At 57.8% G+C, this 13,528-nt stretch overlaps 5 protein-coding genes across 5 annotated transcripts; 3 read left to right on the plus strand and 2 right to left on the minus strand.

Moving 5' to 3' along the window:
* Positions 1 to 2,763: 2,763 nt before the first annotated feature.
* On the plus strand, positions 2,764 to 3,168 carry IUM83_02663 (Voltage-gated Ion Channel (VIC) Superfamily; the record flags this gene model as incomplete). The annotated part of the gene is made up of 1 exon (XM_067926603.1): positions 2,764 to 3,168. One exon carries the CDS (start codon positions 2,764 to 2,766, stop codon positions 3,166 to 3,168), a length of 405 nt encoding a protein of 134 aa, XP_067796455.1.
* Positions 3,169 to 3,771: 603 nt separating this feature from the next.
* Positions 3,772 to 4,731, minus strand: IUM83_02664 (CAMK/CAMKL protein kinase; the record flags this gene model as incomplete). The annotated part of the gene is made up of 1 exon (XM_067926604.1): positions 3,772 to 4,731. The coding sequence occupies one exon, from the start codon at positions 4,729 to 4,731 to the stop codon at positions 3,772 to 3,774; it is 960 nt and encodes a 319-aa protein (XP_067796375.1).
* A 1,868-nt stretch (positions 4,732 to 6,599) lies between these two features.
* IUM83_02665 (uncharacterized protein) lies at positions 6,600 to 7,496 on the minus strand (the record flags this gene model as incomplete). The annotated part of the gene is made up of 1 exon (XM_067926605.1): positions 6,600 to 7,496. One exon carries the CDS (start codon positions 7,494 to 7,496, stop codon positions 6,600 to 6,602), a length of 897 nt encoding a protein of 298 aa, XP_067796749.1.
* A 2,756-nt stretch (positions 7,497 to 10,252) lies between these two features.
* On the plus strand, positions 10,253 to 10,690 carry IUM83_02666 (Kinetochore protein NUF2 protein; the record flags this gene model as incomplete). The annotated part of the gene is made up of 1 exon (XM_067926606.1): positions 10,253 to 10,690. One exon carries the CDS (start codon positions 10,253 to 10,255, stop codon positions 10,688 to 10,690), a length of 438 nt encoding a protein of 145 aa, XP_067796750.1.
* A 1,228-nt stretch (positions 10,691 to 11,918) lies between these two features.
* On the plus strand, positions 11,919 to 13,226 carry IUM83_02667 (Histone-lysine N-methyltransferase trr; the record flags this gene model as incomplete). The annotated part of the gene is made up of 3 exons (XM_067926607.1): positions 11,919 to 12,165; positions 12,521 to 12,583; positions 12,691 to 13,226. 3 exons carry the CDS (start codon positions 11,919 to 11,921, stop codon positions 13,224 to 13,226), a joined length of 846 nt encoding a protein of 281 aa, XP_067796751.1.
* Between the last annotated feature and the right edge of the window lie 302 nt (positions 13,227 to 13,528).

The raw sequence follows: 13,528 nt of genomic DNA on the forward strand, positions 1-13,528 counted from the left end.
CCCTCCTTCAACTCAAATAACACAAGCGTGACACCTCCGGCTACAGCCTCCGTGATGCCGGCAGGTACTCTAGGAACTGTTTGTGTAGCCCTGGGAGGATCAGTGCGCTCCATCGCGTCGGTTGTCAACAACGGGCAGTCAGACCAGGATCAAGGCCGGCTACCGCAACCGCAGGAGAAAACTGAACACGGTCACGGGCAGCAGATCTCGGCAGCAAGAAGAGATTCCGGGGGAGTTCCTGCGCTGGATCAGCATAATTTTCAGAAGCTAACCTCACGAGCAGGCAGTCGGCCTCGCCCACTTCCGCGTCTCAAAAATCGAGTGCGAGCTTTACTCACAAGGCTGCGTACCCCGATGTCTCCTTTCTCAAAAACAGCACGAGTTCGTAGTTTCTTTTTGCTGATCGCCTTTTGCGTCCACACGCTGGGCTATCCGTACGAAGTAGCTTTTCACGATGGTGGTCACACGTGGTTCATCTCCATTGATTCCATCACGGAAATGATTTTCTTTGCCGATTTTCTTCTGGCCTTCAACACGAGTTTTGTCAATAAACGAGGAGTGCTGGTGGTGTCCAGACGACACATAGCGTGGAACTATCTTACGGGGGCATGCGTGTTCCAGTTCCTGGCTGCCATGCCAATAACCACTGCTACTCTCGTAATGGACGGCAATGCCACCGAGGTTATGCTCGGAGAAGTGAAAGTGGATGCATTCCGACGCTTCTCTCATACACTATTGGATATGGCTCTGCGGTCCCATCGCATTGTCCACATCTTACGTTTGCTCCGAGAAGTAGGACAAGTCCGTGACGCCCGAATCGACAAGTCAGTTCTAGGCTGGTTGCTATACTCGCGCTATTCGCATTTGCTGCGGATCGTTTGGATTGTTGGTGGTGTCATGCTTATTGCGCATTGTGTGGCGTGTTGCTGGAGGCTACTGCTCATTGACTCTTCCATTGCACAACCCGCCTCAATTATGGCAAAGAGTTGTGGCGCACCGATCGACCCAACTGATGAGTTAGAAGTGTATGCTGAATGTTTTTACGTTGCCATGCAAATGCTGCAGGGGCAGAGTCTCAGCACGTATTCGGCCAGGGAAAATGTGTTTGCTTCCTGCGTCAATTTGCTGGGCTCCATTGTTCTGGCCGTGATTTTCGGTCACGTTGCAATGCTAGTGGCAAACTTCAATGCCAACTCAACGGCCTACCAGCGGAAAATGGAGTCAGTATTCGCGGGAATGACCAAGATGCAGCTTCCTGCTCCACTACGGGAGCGAATACATCAATACTATGCTCACCTCTGGCGTGAATACGAAGCTCTGGATGGTGCCCCATTAGAGAGGTTCGCAAAAGAACTCTCGCACAATCTCACTCTCGAAGTTGTATTGTTCAAGTACATGGAGTTGGCCATGCACGTCCCTTTCTGGGAAAACTGTTCACCTGATTTCCAGAAGACACTCGTGCTAAGTCTTGACACCCGCGTGTATCTACCGGACGATTTCATTGTGCGGCGTGGTGAGGTGGGCGATGAGTTTTACATGATCAATCGAGGCATGTGTGAGTTGGTCGGAAGTAATGATACTCAAGAGCATGCGACAGAGCCATTAGCTCGACGACGTTCTGTTACCACTGATCAGAGTGAACACCCTGTCGACACTTCAACACTCTACACAACTTCGTATGATGGAACTATTTATCCAGATCGCGATGACCTTGGTCATGGTGTCCACCACCATGGTCGTAGCGCTCGTGCCGCAGCTCGATACGCCCATGTGAGTCCCGATGGGTTTACCCCGGTGAATGCATCCGTCAAGGCATTGACGCGTGGGCAGGCGTTCGGCGAGATGGCGCTGCTGATGAACTACCAGCGAACTGCTAACGTCCGCGCGATGACGTATGTTGAGATGTGCGTGCTCAGCCGCACCGCCTTCCAGGCCGTTTTGACCAGGTACCCGGTAGACCGAAAGCACGTGATCTCGCAGATTTTGATCTCGTCTCTCGAAAACAACGAGCGGTTTGGCATCCCCTGCCCACTCACCGCTATGGTTCGCTCCGTATTTGCCGGTGAAGTAGATGGTGTCGCAAATGGCGACAAGTTCATCACGCCTCGACGTGCAGCGAAACTCATCGCTTGGGCAGTGAATCCGGACGTCGAGGACGACTCAATCAAGTTTGCACTCAGTGCAAAGCTAAAGGATCAGCTCCTGGTTGTTCGAGACCAGGAGTTTGGCGTTCCTACGCATTCAGAGGAAGAAACCCCTCGTCATGCGACGACTAATAGGACCGGAACTTGGACAGCTGGCACCACTGCTTCACCGGTAGGGTCACCCAGGATAAACCGTGTTAGCAGCGCTCCGGTCAGTCGAAAGCGTACTCGGGAGGATGGCGACCAACACGAATGTGGGTGCACCTGCCACTGCAATAGCTCAGGCGCTGCGGTCTCGGACAATTCCTACAGTCGTCCGATTTCACTGGTGAGGTCGGAGCCGGAAGTTGAATCGAATGTCATGAAGCTCGAAAGCGTGCAGGCGCAAGCCTTAGCGCTGATCCAGGAACTGCAGCGAGGCGTTCAAGACTCGCTCTACCCTCCGAGTCCACCGCAACAGATAGTCGCAGGCCAAGGTAGTCCGGTCGCCAGCAGCTCTCCCACCTCCCGTCGACCGTCCATAACGCGCGGAACGAGCCCCAAAGCGGTCCCCACAGTTCAGCAGCGGCGATCTCGATTCGTGAGCACCCGATCCACTTCGGCTCCGAATTTCGCGGATCTGGACGCGGCAGCAGACCGAGCCGCCGACGAGAACGCGAACGAAGACGCCGACACTGCTGAAGAGAAGCCCAAGCCTGCTCAGACTCCTCCGAAGCCGATTCAGCGGGCGGTGACTGCCCGGTGGCTGAAAACTTCCGAGAGCTCCCGACCATTGAGAAACCCCAACGCCTCCGCATCGCTGGTGCGCCCACGCGGCGCCGCGGGCAGCAGCTCGCAGCGGTTCATCCAGCGCGTGACGAACCAGTTGGCGAGCTTGGCCGCGTCCACCTCGACGGCGCAGGCGTCGCCCACGAGATACGCCGACCAGCTTTTTGGGACGGCGCAGCCCAGCTTAGACGCCGCGCCCAGCGTGAACGAGACGTCGTATAGAGACGACAGCAACGTGTCTGAGGCCCGGTATTAGGGATACAATAGAGAGGTTCTAACCATTCTCCGTCCTCTACTGTATCCGAGAGTTTTGTCTGTGTGTCAGTATGTCAACGTTTCCACGGACCTGCCATCGAATGCGGACGCGACATTAATTAACAAAACTTTTAAGTTTACTTCAAAGTTGGGTCAATCATAATCTTATTCGTCGCAGTCAGTCTCACTACCCCTATTGTACCGAAGAATATCCAAGTAGATCACAGCACTGCTGTAACAGCAACAAATATTAATACTGTACAACAATCTACAATCATATACTATTGTGTTTTGCAGCTACCGGTACATCATTATTATGCGCATCGACGATAACATAGATAAAAGCTCAAGCTATGCTATGCTAACAAACCGTGGTTGAAGTCGCAGCTCATCCGAGTCCATCCATGCGTGGCGTTGTCCGTCGTACTGCATTTTTCAGCGCTCATATCCTCCTCGAGCTGCTCGCCGTCTGCCATCAATCGAGCGACGTTGAAGCAAATCTGCGGCGTCAGACTCCGGGAGCGAGAAACGTAGCGATCTTCCCTCGGTGCGGATAAATACCTAACTTTATTAGTTGCACTAACTACAGATAACTACACGCCAGCTATGCGGCCGTCGAGGACGCCCTACGACTGAACCGGCGTAGCGCCGGGTGGCGCGCCACTTGCTCGGCGCTGAGGCGGTGCTGCGGCTGCACCTGCAGCATGCAGGCCAGCAGGTTGATGGTGGGCCTCGAGACCAGCTGCTTGAGCCCCCAGAGCTCCAGGATCTTGGCCACGCCGTACTTGCTGAGCACGCGCAGCGTGGGCGCGCAGCGCTGCTGGTCGGCGAAGAGCGGCGAGCCCGTGAGCAGGATGAAGAGCAGCACGCCGAGCGACCAGACGTCGGCGCGCTTGGGGTCGTACACTTGGCCCTGCGCGATCTCGGGCGCCATGTAGTAGTACTTGCCCACCACGTCGCTCGAGAGCTGCTCGGCGTCGGCGCTCAGCCCGAAGTCGCAGATCTTGGCCTGGCCGTCCTTGAGCAGCACGTTCTCGAGCGACAGGTCGCGGTGCGCCACGCCGTGCGCGTGCAGGAAGCTGAGCCCCCGGGCCAGCTGCGCCACGAGCGCGAGCGCCTCGGCCTCGGCCACGCGGCGGCCCGGCTTGGCCGTCACGTAGTCGAACAGGTCGCCGCCCGCGCAGAAGTCCATGGCGATGAAGACGCTGTCGCCGCTCGAGAAGAAGCCCTCGCGCGCGTACTCGACCACGTGCTCGCGGCCGGGCGCGCGCGCCGTCAGCGGGTCCTCCAGCAGGCGCACCACCAGGCGCTCGCTCAGCGGGTTCTCGCGCACCTCGGCGGGGCTCTCGCTCTGCTGCTGCAGCAGCGGGATGCTCACGCGCTTGAGCACCACGAGGCGCCCGCCCAGCGCCTCGTCCCGGTACAGCGCCGTCTCGCCGTAGAGCGTGGCCGACAGCTTCTTGATGCGCGTGTAGCGCGCCAGCACGTCCGAGAAGGCGGCGGGGGTCGCAGGCGCGGGGGCGGCGGCGGCGGGCGCCACGACGGCGAGCGGCGCGTGGATCATGGCGGCCGAGCGACTCGCCACTCGCTCGGGGCTCGGCGGATTGGGAAGTGAAGTGAAGCGCAGCGGGTGGGGCGAGAGGGACCTGCTGCTGTCCGATCGAAGCGGACCATAGTGGGGCCAAGTTAAACTCTTTTTTATTGCTGTGCCGACGGTACGCCCGGAGAGTTGCACCCACGCCGCCTGCGATAGCGAATACGTTGCACAAGTTGTGTAGGAAGGAAATCGAAAAGTAAAGGTATCAGATGATAGCGGATGGGTGCTATATGCGAAAAGCGATGGATCGTGCCTAGCGAGAAATTAGTTCGTGCAGGTCCACAGCCTTACCCATCAGCTCCGTCACATAGAAATTGGGCCGGCTCACGTGAGCTCCAATTGCCGACGTAGAGCGCTGGGAAAAAACAGAGTATCCGCGCAGATATCCACCAGGCTGGTGACCAGCAGCACCAGCGCCCGGTGGCGCTCGGAAACTCGCAGTTGCTGCTGTCAATGCATTGCAGCAGACATGAGTCGGGGAAACTACTGCATCGGCGTCCAATCTCAAATCCAGGGGCAAAAAGAACCCCAGCGATCGAGCCGAGTGTCGATCCAGCTTTCGAGCCGGGCCGCGGGTGGCACGACTATCCTTGCCCCGGAGTTCTCGGATGCCACGCCGGCGTTACTGCGGCACCGATGTAGGATAACGGCGGTCAAGAACATCACGGCACTGGCGATCGTCCAGTAGACCCTGCATTCTAATATATAGGCGACATCGAATAGTCTCTAAATTTTCTACAACAAACGAACAGTCAACTATCCGATATGAAAACTAATAGTCTGTGGCAACGCAAGTAACTGAGGTTCTTCGTCGACTGCCAGTACCTAGCAGTCAGCGGAGCTTGCAGCGCTTTCAGCTCGAGGCGGTAGCCCAAAACCGAAGACAATCTCCGCGTGCGCCGTGCCAGAGCGCTGCGCAAAAGCCTGCCAAGTGCGCAGTCCGCCATCGTTGCTCATACCATCAGACCAGCGGCGCGCTTGCGTCACCGCGGATTGCCTTCCGGCGCCATGGACGTGCATCAACGGTCGCAACCCTTCTTGCAGTTGAAGTGGTACATGTACATGCACATTGCACTCGTTGCCTTTCATGCCGAGGAGAATTGCCTGCCTCCGCTCGCTGCCAGTGCCACCACAGCAATAGCACCGCCATCACAGCGTGGGCGATCTGAGCTTTGCAGGCTCACTCGGAGCAGCTCGCGCCTGGCGCTGGCCGCTGTGACGTCGCGCTCGTGGCAGCGAGCTCTGGCGCCGGCTTGAAGTGGCCCCGCTGTGTCGATGGGCCGCCTTGCATTTACGCCGATGCCTGCTACTTGCCAGTGCTTGGTCCGCTCGGGGCTCGTCTACAACGCTGCTTGGGGCCAGCCTCGCTCCGCCACTCGTGCGGGAGCCGGACTGTCCGAGAGGTCAAGCTTTACCGGAGCCCCTGCGTGTTGCAATGCAGGCACGTCGCAGCCTTGCGGGCAGCACGCGAGCTGCAGCCGCAGTTGAACTGCCGCCGCGAGCTCGGCAGGCAGCTTGCAGTTCGGAGCAAGTCTCAGCTTTTGCATGCCTCAAACGCTGCCACGCTTGACACGGTGGCAGACCACCAAGGAGTTGGTCTGCAGTGCTACTTACTCATCCACCGCCAAAATCGACGACTGCTTCGACTGTTTTCGTCACTAACGCGCTGGTAGAGAAGCCGCCACTTCGGAATCGATTGGGTGTCGTCAGATTTTACGAAATTGGCGTGACGAGGTTCTCAACGTGCTCTAGCGTGACGACCACGAGGGGAGGTAAAAACTGTATCGCTAACAATGACTCGATACCGCTGCGGTCCCTCGCCAAGCACGCGATGGTCATGTTGCAACGGGCAGCACGCGAGTCCCAGCTGCAGACGGCGACAATGGGGTCTTGGACCCTCGTCGCGTCTTGCGGCTCGGAACCAGCCGCAGCATCCGAAGCTGCAGCTCCTTCCACTTGACTGTGACGGGTCCAGCAGCCTTCAGCTTTAACGCGACTGCACTCCTGGCTGGTAGCTGTCGATACGTCGGCGCGCGTCGACCAAGACTGCGCCGCCACCGGCTCAAGACGCCTTTCCACTTGCTCCCGACAATGAGTCGAGCGCGCAACTCATCCCGACGAATCCACCGACTATCGCGACCAGAGCTTTCGGGTGTCGGTGTCGAGCTCTCGACCTCCATCGACCCGACGAGTGGGCCCCACGGTACAAGCTGGTGCTCTGCAGTCTGCAGCAACAGGTGCGAGTTTTTGCGGTCGTCGAGAAATCGCAGCAGGAATCCCGCTAGGTCCAGCGGAATCACGGCATTTGGGCTGTCGCTAGCTGTGCAAGCCTCCAATGTGGCGACAAGCGGCATTAGCGCTTTACGACGGCTACGCGTGCGTCTAAGCCGTTGCACTGAGGCTGCATCAAGGTCGAGCGTGTAGATGTCGCGGCGAACGGGGCTGTCGAGGGAGTGCTTCGCCAGTCGCCACCATTTGCGACGCATGAACTGCAGATCCTGGCTCAATGCTGCCCATTCTGCGTCTGCTAGGGCCCGTGCTGCGGTACATTTGCCATGCGAGATGTACTCGCGTGACGTGGCGAACGCCTCGGAGCACCACTCGCACGCGTAAGGTGGCGTGTTGCTTTCAAGGTCGATGCGGCGGAACCATACGCGACAGAACGCATCCAGCACGCGCGCGCAGTCGTCTTCTATTCGCTTCCGTGCCTGATCATGTCGTCGCCTTCGCATGGGCCAGACCCAAGCAGCACAGTACTCCATTGGGTACGTGACGAATGCCCACCACATTGTTGCAGTACGACGAGAGAGCTTTGCACGAGCACGCTTCATTTTTTCACGAACACCTGCCCACCACGGGCAACATGCGCCACAGCCAACAAATTCCGGTGCATCTGAAATACCTGATGGCTCTGCAAGAAAGTCGAGGCTCTCTTTCGAGACTGTGAGCAGTCTTGGAAGCGTACGCAGGTGGTTGCTGTTCCCTACAAGCATTTGACAAAGTCCGCGAAGATGCAGTCCTCGGAACATGCGCTCGGGCAGCATTCCCGTCACAGCTTCGAGCTTCTCGGCCATCGGTAGCTCTTCCCATTTCCTGGAGTCATGACGCAGACGCCGGAAGCGTAACCATGACTTTTCTTGTTGCCAACGCACGAGTTTGCGGCCGGGTTTCGTGTTTGTTAGGAATTCTCTCAAGTGTACGCGGACCTGCGCCAGCTTTGCAGCAACAAACTCGTCTTCTCTAGCCCGACGTGCTAGTTCCGAGACACTGATGTGAGCCAGTCTCGTGGCTAGCTCAGAGCGAGCGCACCGTCGGCGCCAGAGGCCTTGAATTAGTGCAATTCGCCGCCTGCGCTTCATCAGGAGGAATACAATCCGTCCGATAATCCGCATTCGGGACTTCAATTGTCGACGGCGCGCACGTCGAGCAAGCAGAAGTCGGCAGATTTGTCTGAAGCGGATTACATGCTTTTGACTCTCGAATACACGGAAGCAGCGCTGAATGCGCATAACACTCCGCACCTGCGTGATATGCGTGTGCCACAGTCTGTAGCGATGCTGAATGACAATCGCCTGCCTGTTGGCGAACTGGAGAGCTTTTAGCGCTCGTTGTCGAGCATGCCACCTGCGCCACTGTCGTTGCAGGAATACCAATCTGTTCACTCGTCGACGGTGACGAGCACGATAGTGGAGCTGCAGCTTGACCGCGCTCTTGTGGGCAATCACCGAGTAGTTGAACCCGGCCCCGTGTGATCTGTTCGCCGCAACCAGATGCGCTTGGGAGGTTGAGAGAGACTGCCGAATTCCAGTTTCGAGAGTAGCTAGCGCGTCAGCAACAGCTCCGTCGGCGACCTGACGGTGAGCCATCTCGAAGACTTTCTGAGCGTGGTCGGACATCCCGACTTCGCCATGTGGTTCGCTCTCCTCCTCTGTTGGATATTTCAAGTCTATCGCAACGGGAGGTTCTATCGCACCCAATGCTGCTTGCTTCGGTGGTGAATCTTGTAGCAAGTTCTCACCAGTTATAGTGTTAGCGGGACAGGGAGGAGATTCAGACTGAGGTGGCTTAAATGCTAGTGCTCGCGTGGGAACTGAGCCTCCAAACACCGACTCGCAAGTCATCTCGGCTGCGAGCAGCGAGCGTACGGGGTCGTCCCACAGCCGAACTCCCGACTCGAGTGGCCCTCGGCACTGCATCGCCGATTCAATTCGGGCTTGCACCTCAACGGAGTACGCTGCAGTGATGGTGGGCTCTTTGATTGTTCGTCCAGGACCTTGAACCACGTTCGCAGGTGCTGCGTCGGGGTTTGCTTTCAACCATGCTGCTAGTCGTTCCTGCTTGTTCGCAATCTCGCGTTCTTCTCGAGTTGGCGGCCGCTTCTTCTTCCTACTCGGTCTTCGCTGCGGGGAATTCGCTCGGATGGGGCTTGAAGTTGTAGATCGAGCTGATCCAACACTACATATAATGGGTTTCAGGTTTGATTCAGTCTGCTGTGGTGACATGTGATGACTTGTTCTTCGTCTGTCTTGCTGTGCATGCACATGTATAAATTCCCGCGGTGGTAAGCAACCAGGTGCTTCGTCGTCTCGACTGTCTGGTGCGCATCTCGTACCGTCCAGACGAAGTAGACTCTCCTTCAGCTTCAAGATACTTTTTGCCGCTCGCTGTGCTGGTGATCCGGGCGAGGCTGCAGGTGGCTTCGGGCGACGCAGCGGCCGACGATACGGCGACTTGTGCTCGCTGAGGTTCTGCAGCCCCTTCGCATGCATCTCGCTCGCTAGCTCAAGCTTATTACGAGCTTGATCTTCAATGTCCCGGAGCTTTCGGACGGGATTGGCACACCTGGTGTCCAAAGTGACGAGCCAGTGGCACTCCTCTAGCAGATCCACGGCCGGTAAAGCTGGCCATCGGAGCTGCCGCAGCGGCAGTCCCGCGGACGATGAGGGCTTCGTCATGGGCGAAGGCGGTCGCAGCGCACAAGCGGGCGAAGCAAAGCTCAAACACGCTCGGGCATCGGTGATCGAACTATCAGGGGCTGACAGGACAAACCGTACAGGTGGCTAAATACGGTGAACCCCAAGCAGAGCCGCCGTCACGCTGTAAATATAGACGTGACCTGCTTGACTGGGTTGAAGGATAGGGGGATGCAATACAATGACTCAAGCGGGCATAGCCTCGCGTGTTTCGCGGTCGACAAGACGATGTCAAGCTGGATAAGGCGCCAGCCGCGGCGTTGTAAGGTCTCGAGGCGGTGTTGGACGTTCCTAGCCTAGAATTTCCCCCTCTGCAAAACGAAGCGCATCATCTCGGCGATTTGGACGCTGCCACCTGTCCTGATGCAGCTCGAAGTCACCGGATGGCCGTGATCGTCTCTTTGCAGGACTCTTGCGGATGGGGACCAGGTCAGCTGGGTCATTCACGCGCTCGATTGCGCTGCTGCCATTCCAACTTCCCGTTGATCGAACCGAGGACGCCAGCAACTATCGAAATGGAGCTCTTTGCCGGGTTTAACGCCGAGGAGCTCGCCATGATGCAGGAGCTGCTGAGACTCTTGCTGGAGGATGACGACCCGGTGGCGCAGCAGCCGACCCCGCGCACGAGCGCGCGACAGGAAAGCCAGGCCCTGTACGAAGGGCTCACCTCGCCGAAGCGGACAGGTGGAATGATGGTAAACGAGTTTGGCGACTACCCGTGGGGAATGACTGCTCAGACCGGCATAGCATGGAATGCTGCACCTCCCGCGATGCCCCCAGCGCCCCAGCTCGCCACCACGGCGTCCCGAACCCGCACAAGGAGCAACTTTGCCAGCGACGATGAGCCGCTTCACAAGCGCGGACGCATCGACGTCACGCCGGCCATGAGGGTGCCTGTGAACCGCATCCCGCTCTCCGAGGGCCCGCGCGCGGTATACCACCCGTACTATTAGCAGAGCTCGCGCGAGTTTCTTGCCGGCGCGCTGCGGATCGAACGCACGAACCGGAGCTTCAGGTGTCGAAAGCAGGCACATATTTAAAAACGACAATAAACCTTTGAATTCTTCGCCCTTGCTCTCAGACGTTGCTAACCACCCGCTCACTTGACAGGTTGCGACGACTGAATCGGCCGAGGACGGGTGGCGCTATCTTGAGGACAGCCACGAACACATTCGAAGCTTCTACAGTAGATGCGCCTGTCGTTGGTGGTGAAACTGTACTACTGTAGTACTACACTTTCAGTTACTGTAGGCTCGATTGCTTGCCGCCTGAAACTCGCGCCCTCGTTCATGGCAGGACAACTTGCGGGCACGTTCCAGCTCGCTGTCGGCCGAGGCCAGCGTCAGGCCGAACGACACCGCTGCGTTCTGGTGGACTGCTATAATAGAGGGTATTGGGCTTTTCGATTGGAATGAGCTTCGCCCCAAAAATTCCTGCCCAGAATCGGCGTTTTGGCTAAAACGGAGCTTTCCGCGATTAGAGCAGACAAGCCGCCCCGCACGTCCGCGCGGCCAGCAGGCGCTTCCCCCCCCGTCCGACTCGGAGGTGGGTTGAACTCTTGGTCGCTCGGACTCCGAGCGACCTAGAGTTCAACCCACCTCCAGCTCCCTTGGGCGCAGCCCGGCCTCTGGTCGGCCTGTAGCGTGGCAGCAACACATCCTAACTGTAACATGGTAAATTGGCCCCAACCTTGCGAGGCGGTGTTAAGTGGAGACTACCCTTGGTGCGCACCCCCGTCTTGTACGCAGAGAGACTGAGGCTACCACGGTAGCACGAATAGCTGGTGTAGCCCCCCCCAGTGGACGCCTACCAAAAATAGGGAAATCACCCAACATAGATGCAGCAGATATGACAGGACATAACGAGACATAAACCTCGTGAGACGTAAAAATCGTCTCAATAAACAGCCCTACCCCTATGTTTATTTCGTGTAGCCATCTTAAAAGTTATTGTTGAAATTTGTATAGAATATGCAGACCATCACTCTGCAGATATCGCTGCCATATATCATGGACATAACTCATTTCGTGCGCACCAGCTTCAACCTCTCAGTTTCGAAAAATCGCGGCCAAGTGGCAAGTGCTTGGAAGCGCTGCGTGCAGCAACAAAGAAGGCGTACGTAATACCTTGACTAGCGAGCAAGTCGAGTCTATTCTAACTTCTATAACGTGCACAGCAACCATGGCTCATCTCGTCCACTCCGCCGTGCACTGGAGCTCGCGCTGTATCGTGGACACGTCGAGCGGCGACGAGAACGTGTCGCCCAACTTGCAACGAGGCTGCGTCCAAGCGCCGGCTAAGAGCGCCAAGTCTTCTTCGCCCGCCAACTCCACGGGGACCACGACGCCGCCGTGGATGTCGCCACAGCACGGTCTTCGCGTGCCGAGGGAGACGTCGAACCCTCCGCCGACGAAGCCTTCGAAGGCTGGTGCGGCAGCGCCCATGCTGACCACGACGGATCCTCTCCCGCCTGAAACCCCGCCGACCACTTGGAACCCACGCAGTCCGACTACGTCGTCTCCCGTCCTGCTCGAAGACCCGCCTGCTTCACGCCCACGATCTCCGTCGCCGGTCCTGCCTGAAGCAGCGGCTGCTCGACGTTCACGAACTCCGTCTCCACCATCTCGGCGGCCGCATCGCGAGCGCCAGAGTTCGCGGAGGGAGCGTCGAGCGGTCGTCGCTCCATATCAACGTCGTTCTGGCCAGCATCAAGAGGCCACGTTGCCGACGGTGTCCCCCCAGGCTGTCATGCGTGCAACCCGTGGGTCGCGTGTTCGTGTCAGGCTACGTGCTGCCCAACCTCATGCTCTTCACCGCCAGCAGCAAGGTCGCTTCGTTCCTGCGCGGTGGCAATTTGCGGTGACGCACCTTCGCGAGCAGTTTAACCCAACAGGGATAATCTTTCCTGCGGTTCCTCATTTTGGTTGGTGCGACTGTGTGGACCCGTGCCGAGTTGGGCGCTGCCGCAACTCGCTGATGCAGCTATACTGCAATATTAATTGCTGCCCGTACGGCGGCAACTGTGGCAACGGCCTGGTCGAGTCGTCGAAGGTCGCGTTGGCGAGGAACGCGGCGACCCGCGAATTGGCCGTGGTGGCGCAGGAGTTAATTGATGCGGGTGAGGTACTGGGTGAGTACTTGGGCGAGATCGAACACGTGAGCGTCTCTCACGCGACTCGGCCGCGCAACGAGGGCTACTGCCTGATCATGACACAACGCCCCGAGAGGCCCAGCCACCCAGTCCGCGTTGCCATCAACGCTCGGCAGATGGGTGGCTTGATGCGCTTCGTCAACCACTCGTGCGCACCGGTGGCTCAGTTTCTGGAAGTGGCGAATGGACGCCGGACGACTGTCGTGATTGCCACGACGCACGCCGTGTACGAGGGCGACGAGATCACCGTCGACTACGGGCCCGACCTTTGGTTCGTGTGTCGCTGCGGTTACCCCAATTGCCGCCATCGCGACATCCAAGATCAACAAGACCCGTAGGCGTGAGGCGCACGTGGAGGACAGATTGCAGTCATGAGGAAGATAGTGGGAGCTTTGCTGCATTGGTAAGCATGGAATTTGTATGCTGTATTCACGTTAATTTGATCCTGCTGTTGAAGCTAAGTGCGTTGAAGTTGCCTCGAGTGTTAGAGCTTTGCCAGCTATGTTGACGTGTCAGCGGAGATTGCCGCTACGTTGGCGCCAAAATGAACAAGCCTCTGCATATTCTATTCGAATCTACTGCAAGCGCACTCGGTTTGCGCGCGAACTCGGCCTGCAGGTTAGACCTCACGACTATCAGT

The sequence above is a fragment of the Phytophthora cinnamomi genome (assembly GCF_018691715.1).
Source record: "Phytophthora cinnamomi strain GKB4 chromosome Unknown Contig16, whole genome shotgun sequence".
NCBI lineage: Eukaryota > Oomycota > Peronosporomycetes > Peronosporales > Peronosporaceae > Phytophthora > Phytophthora cinnamomi.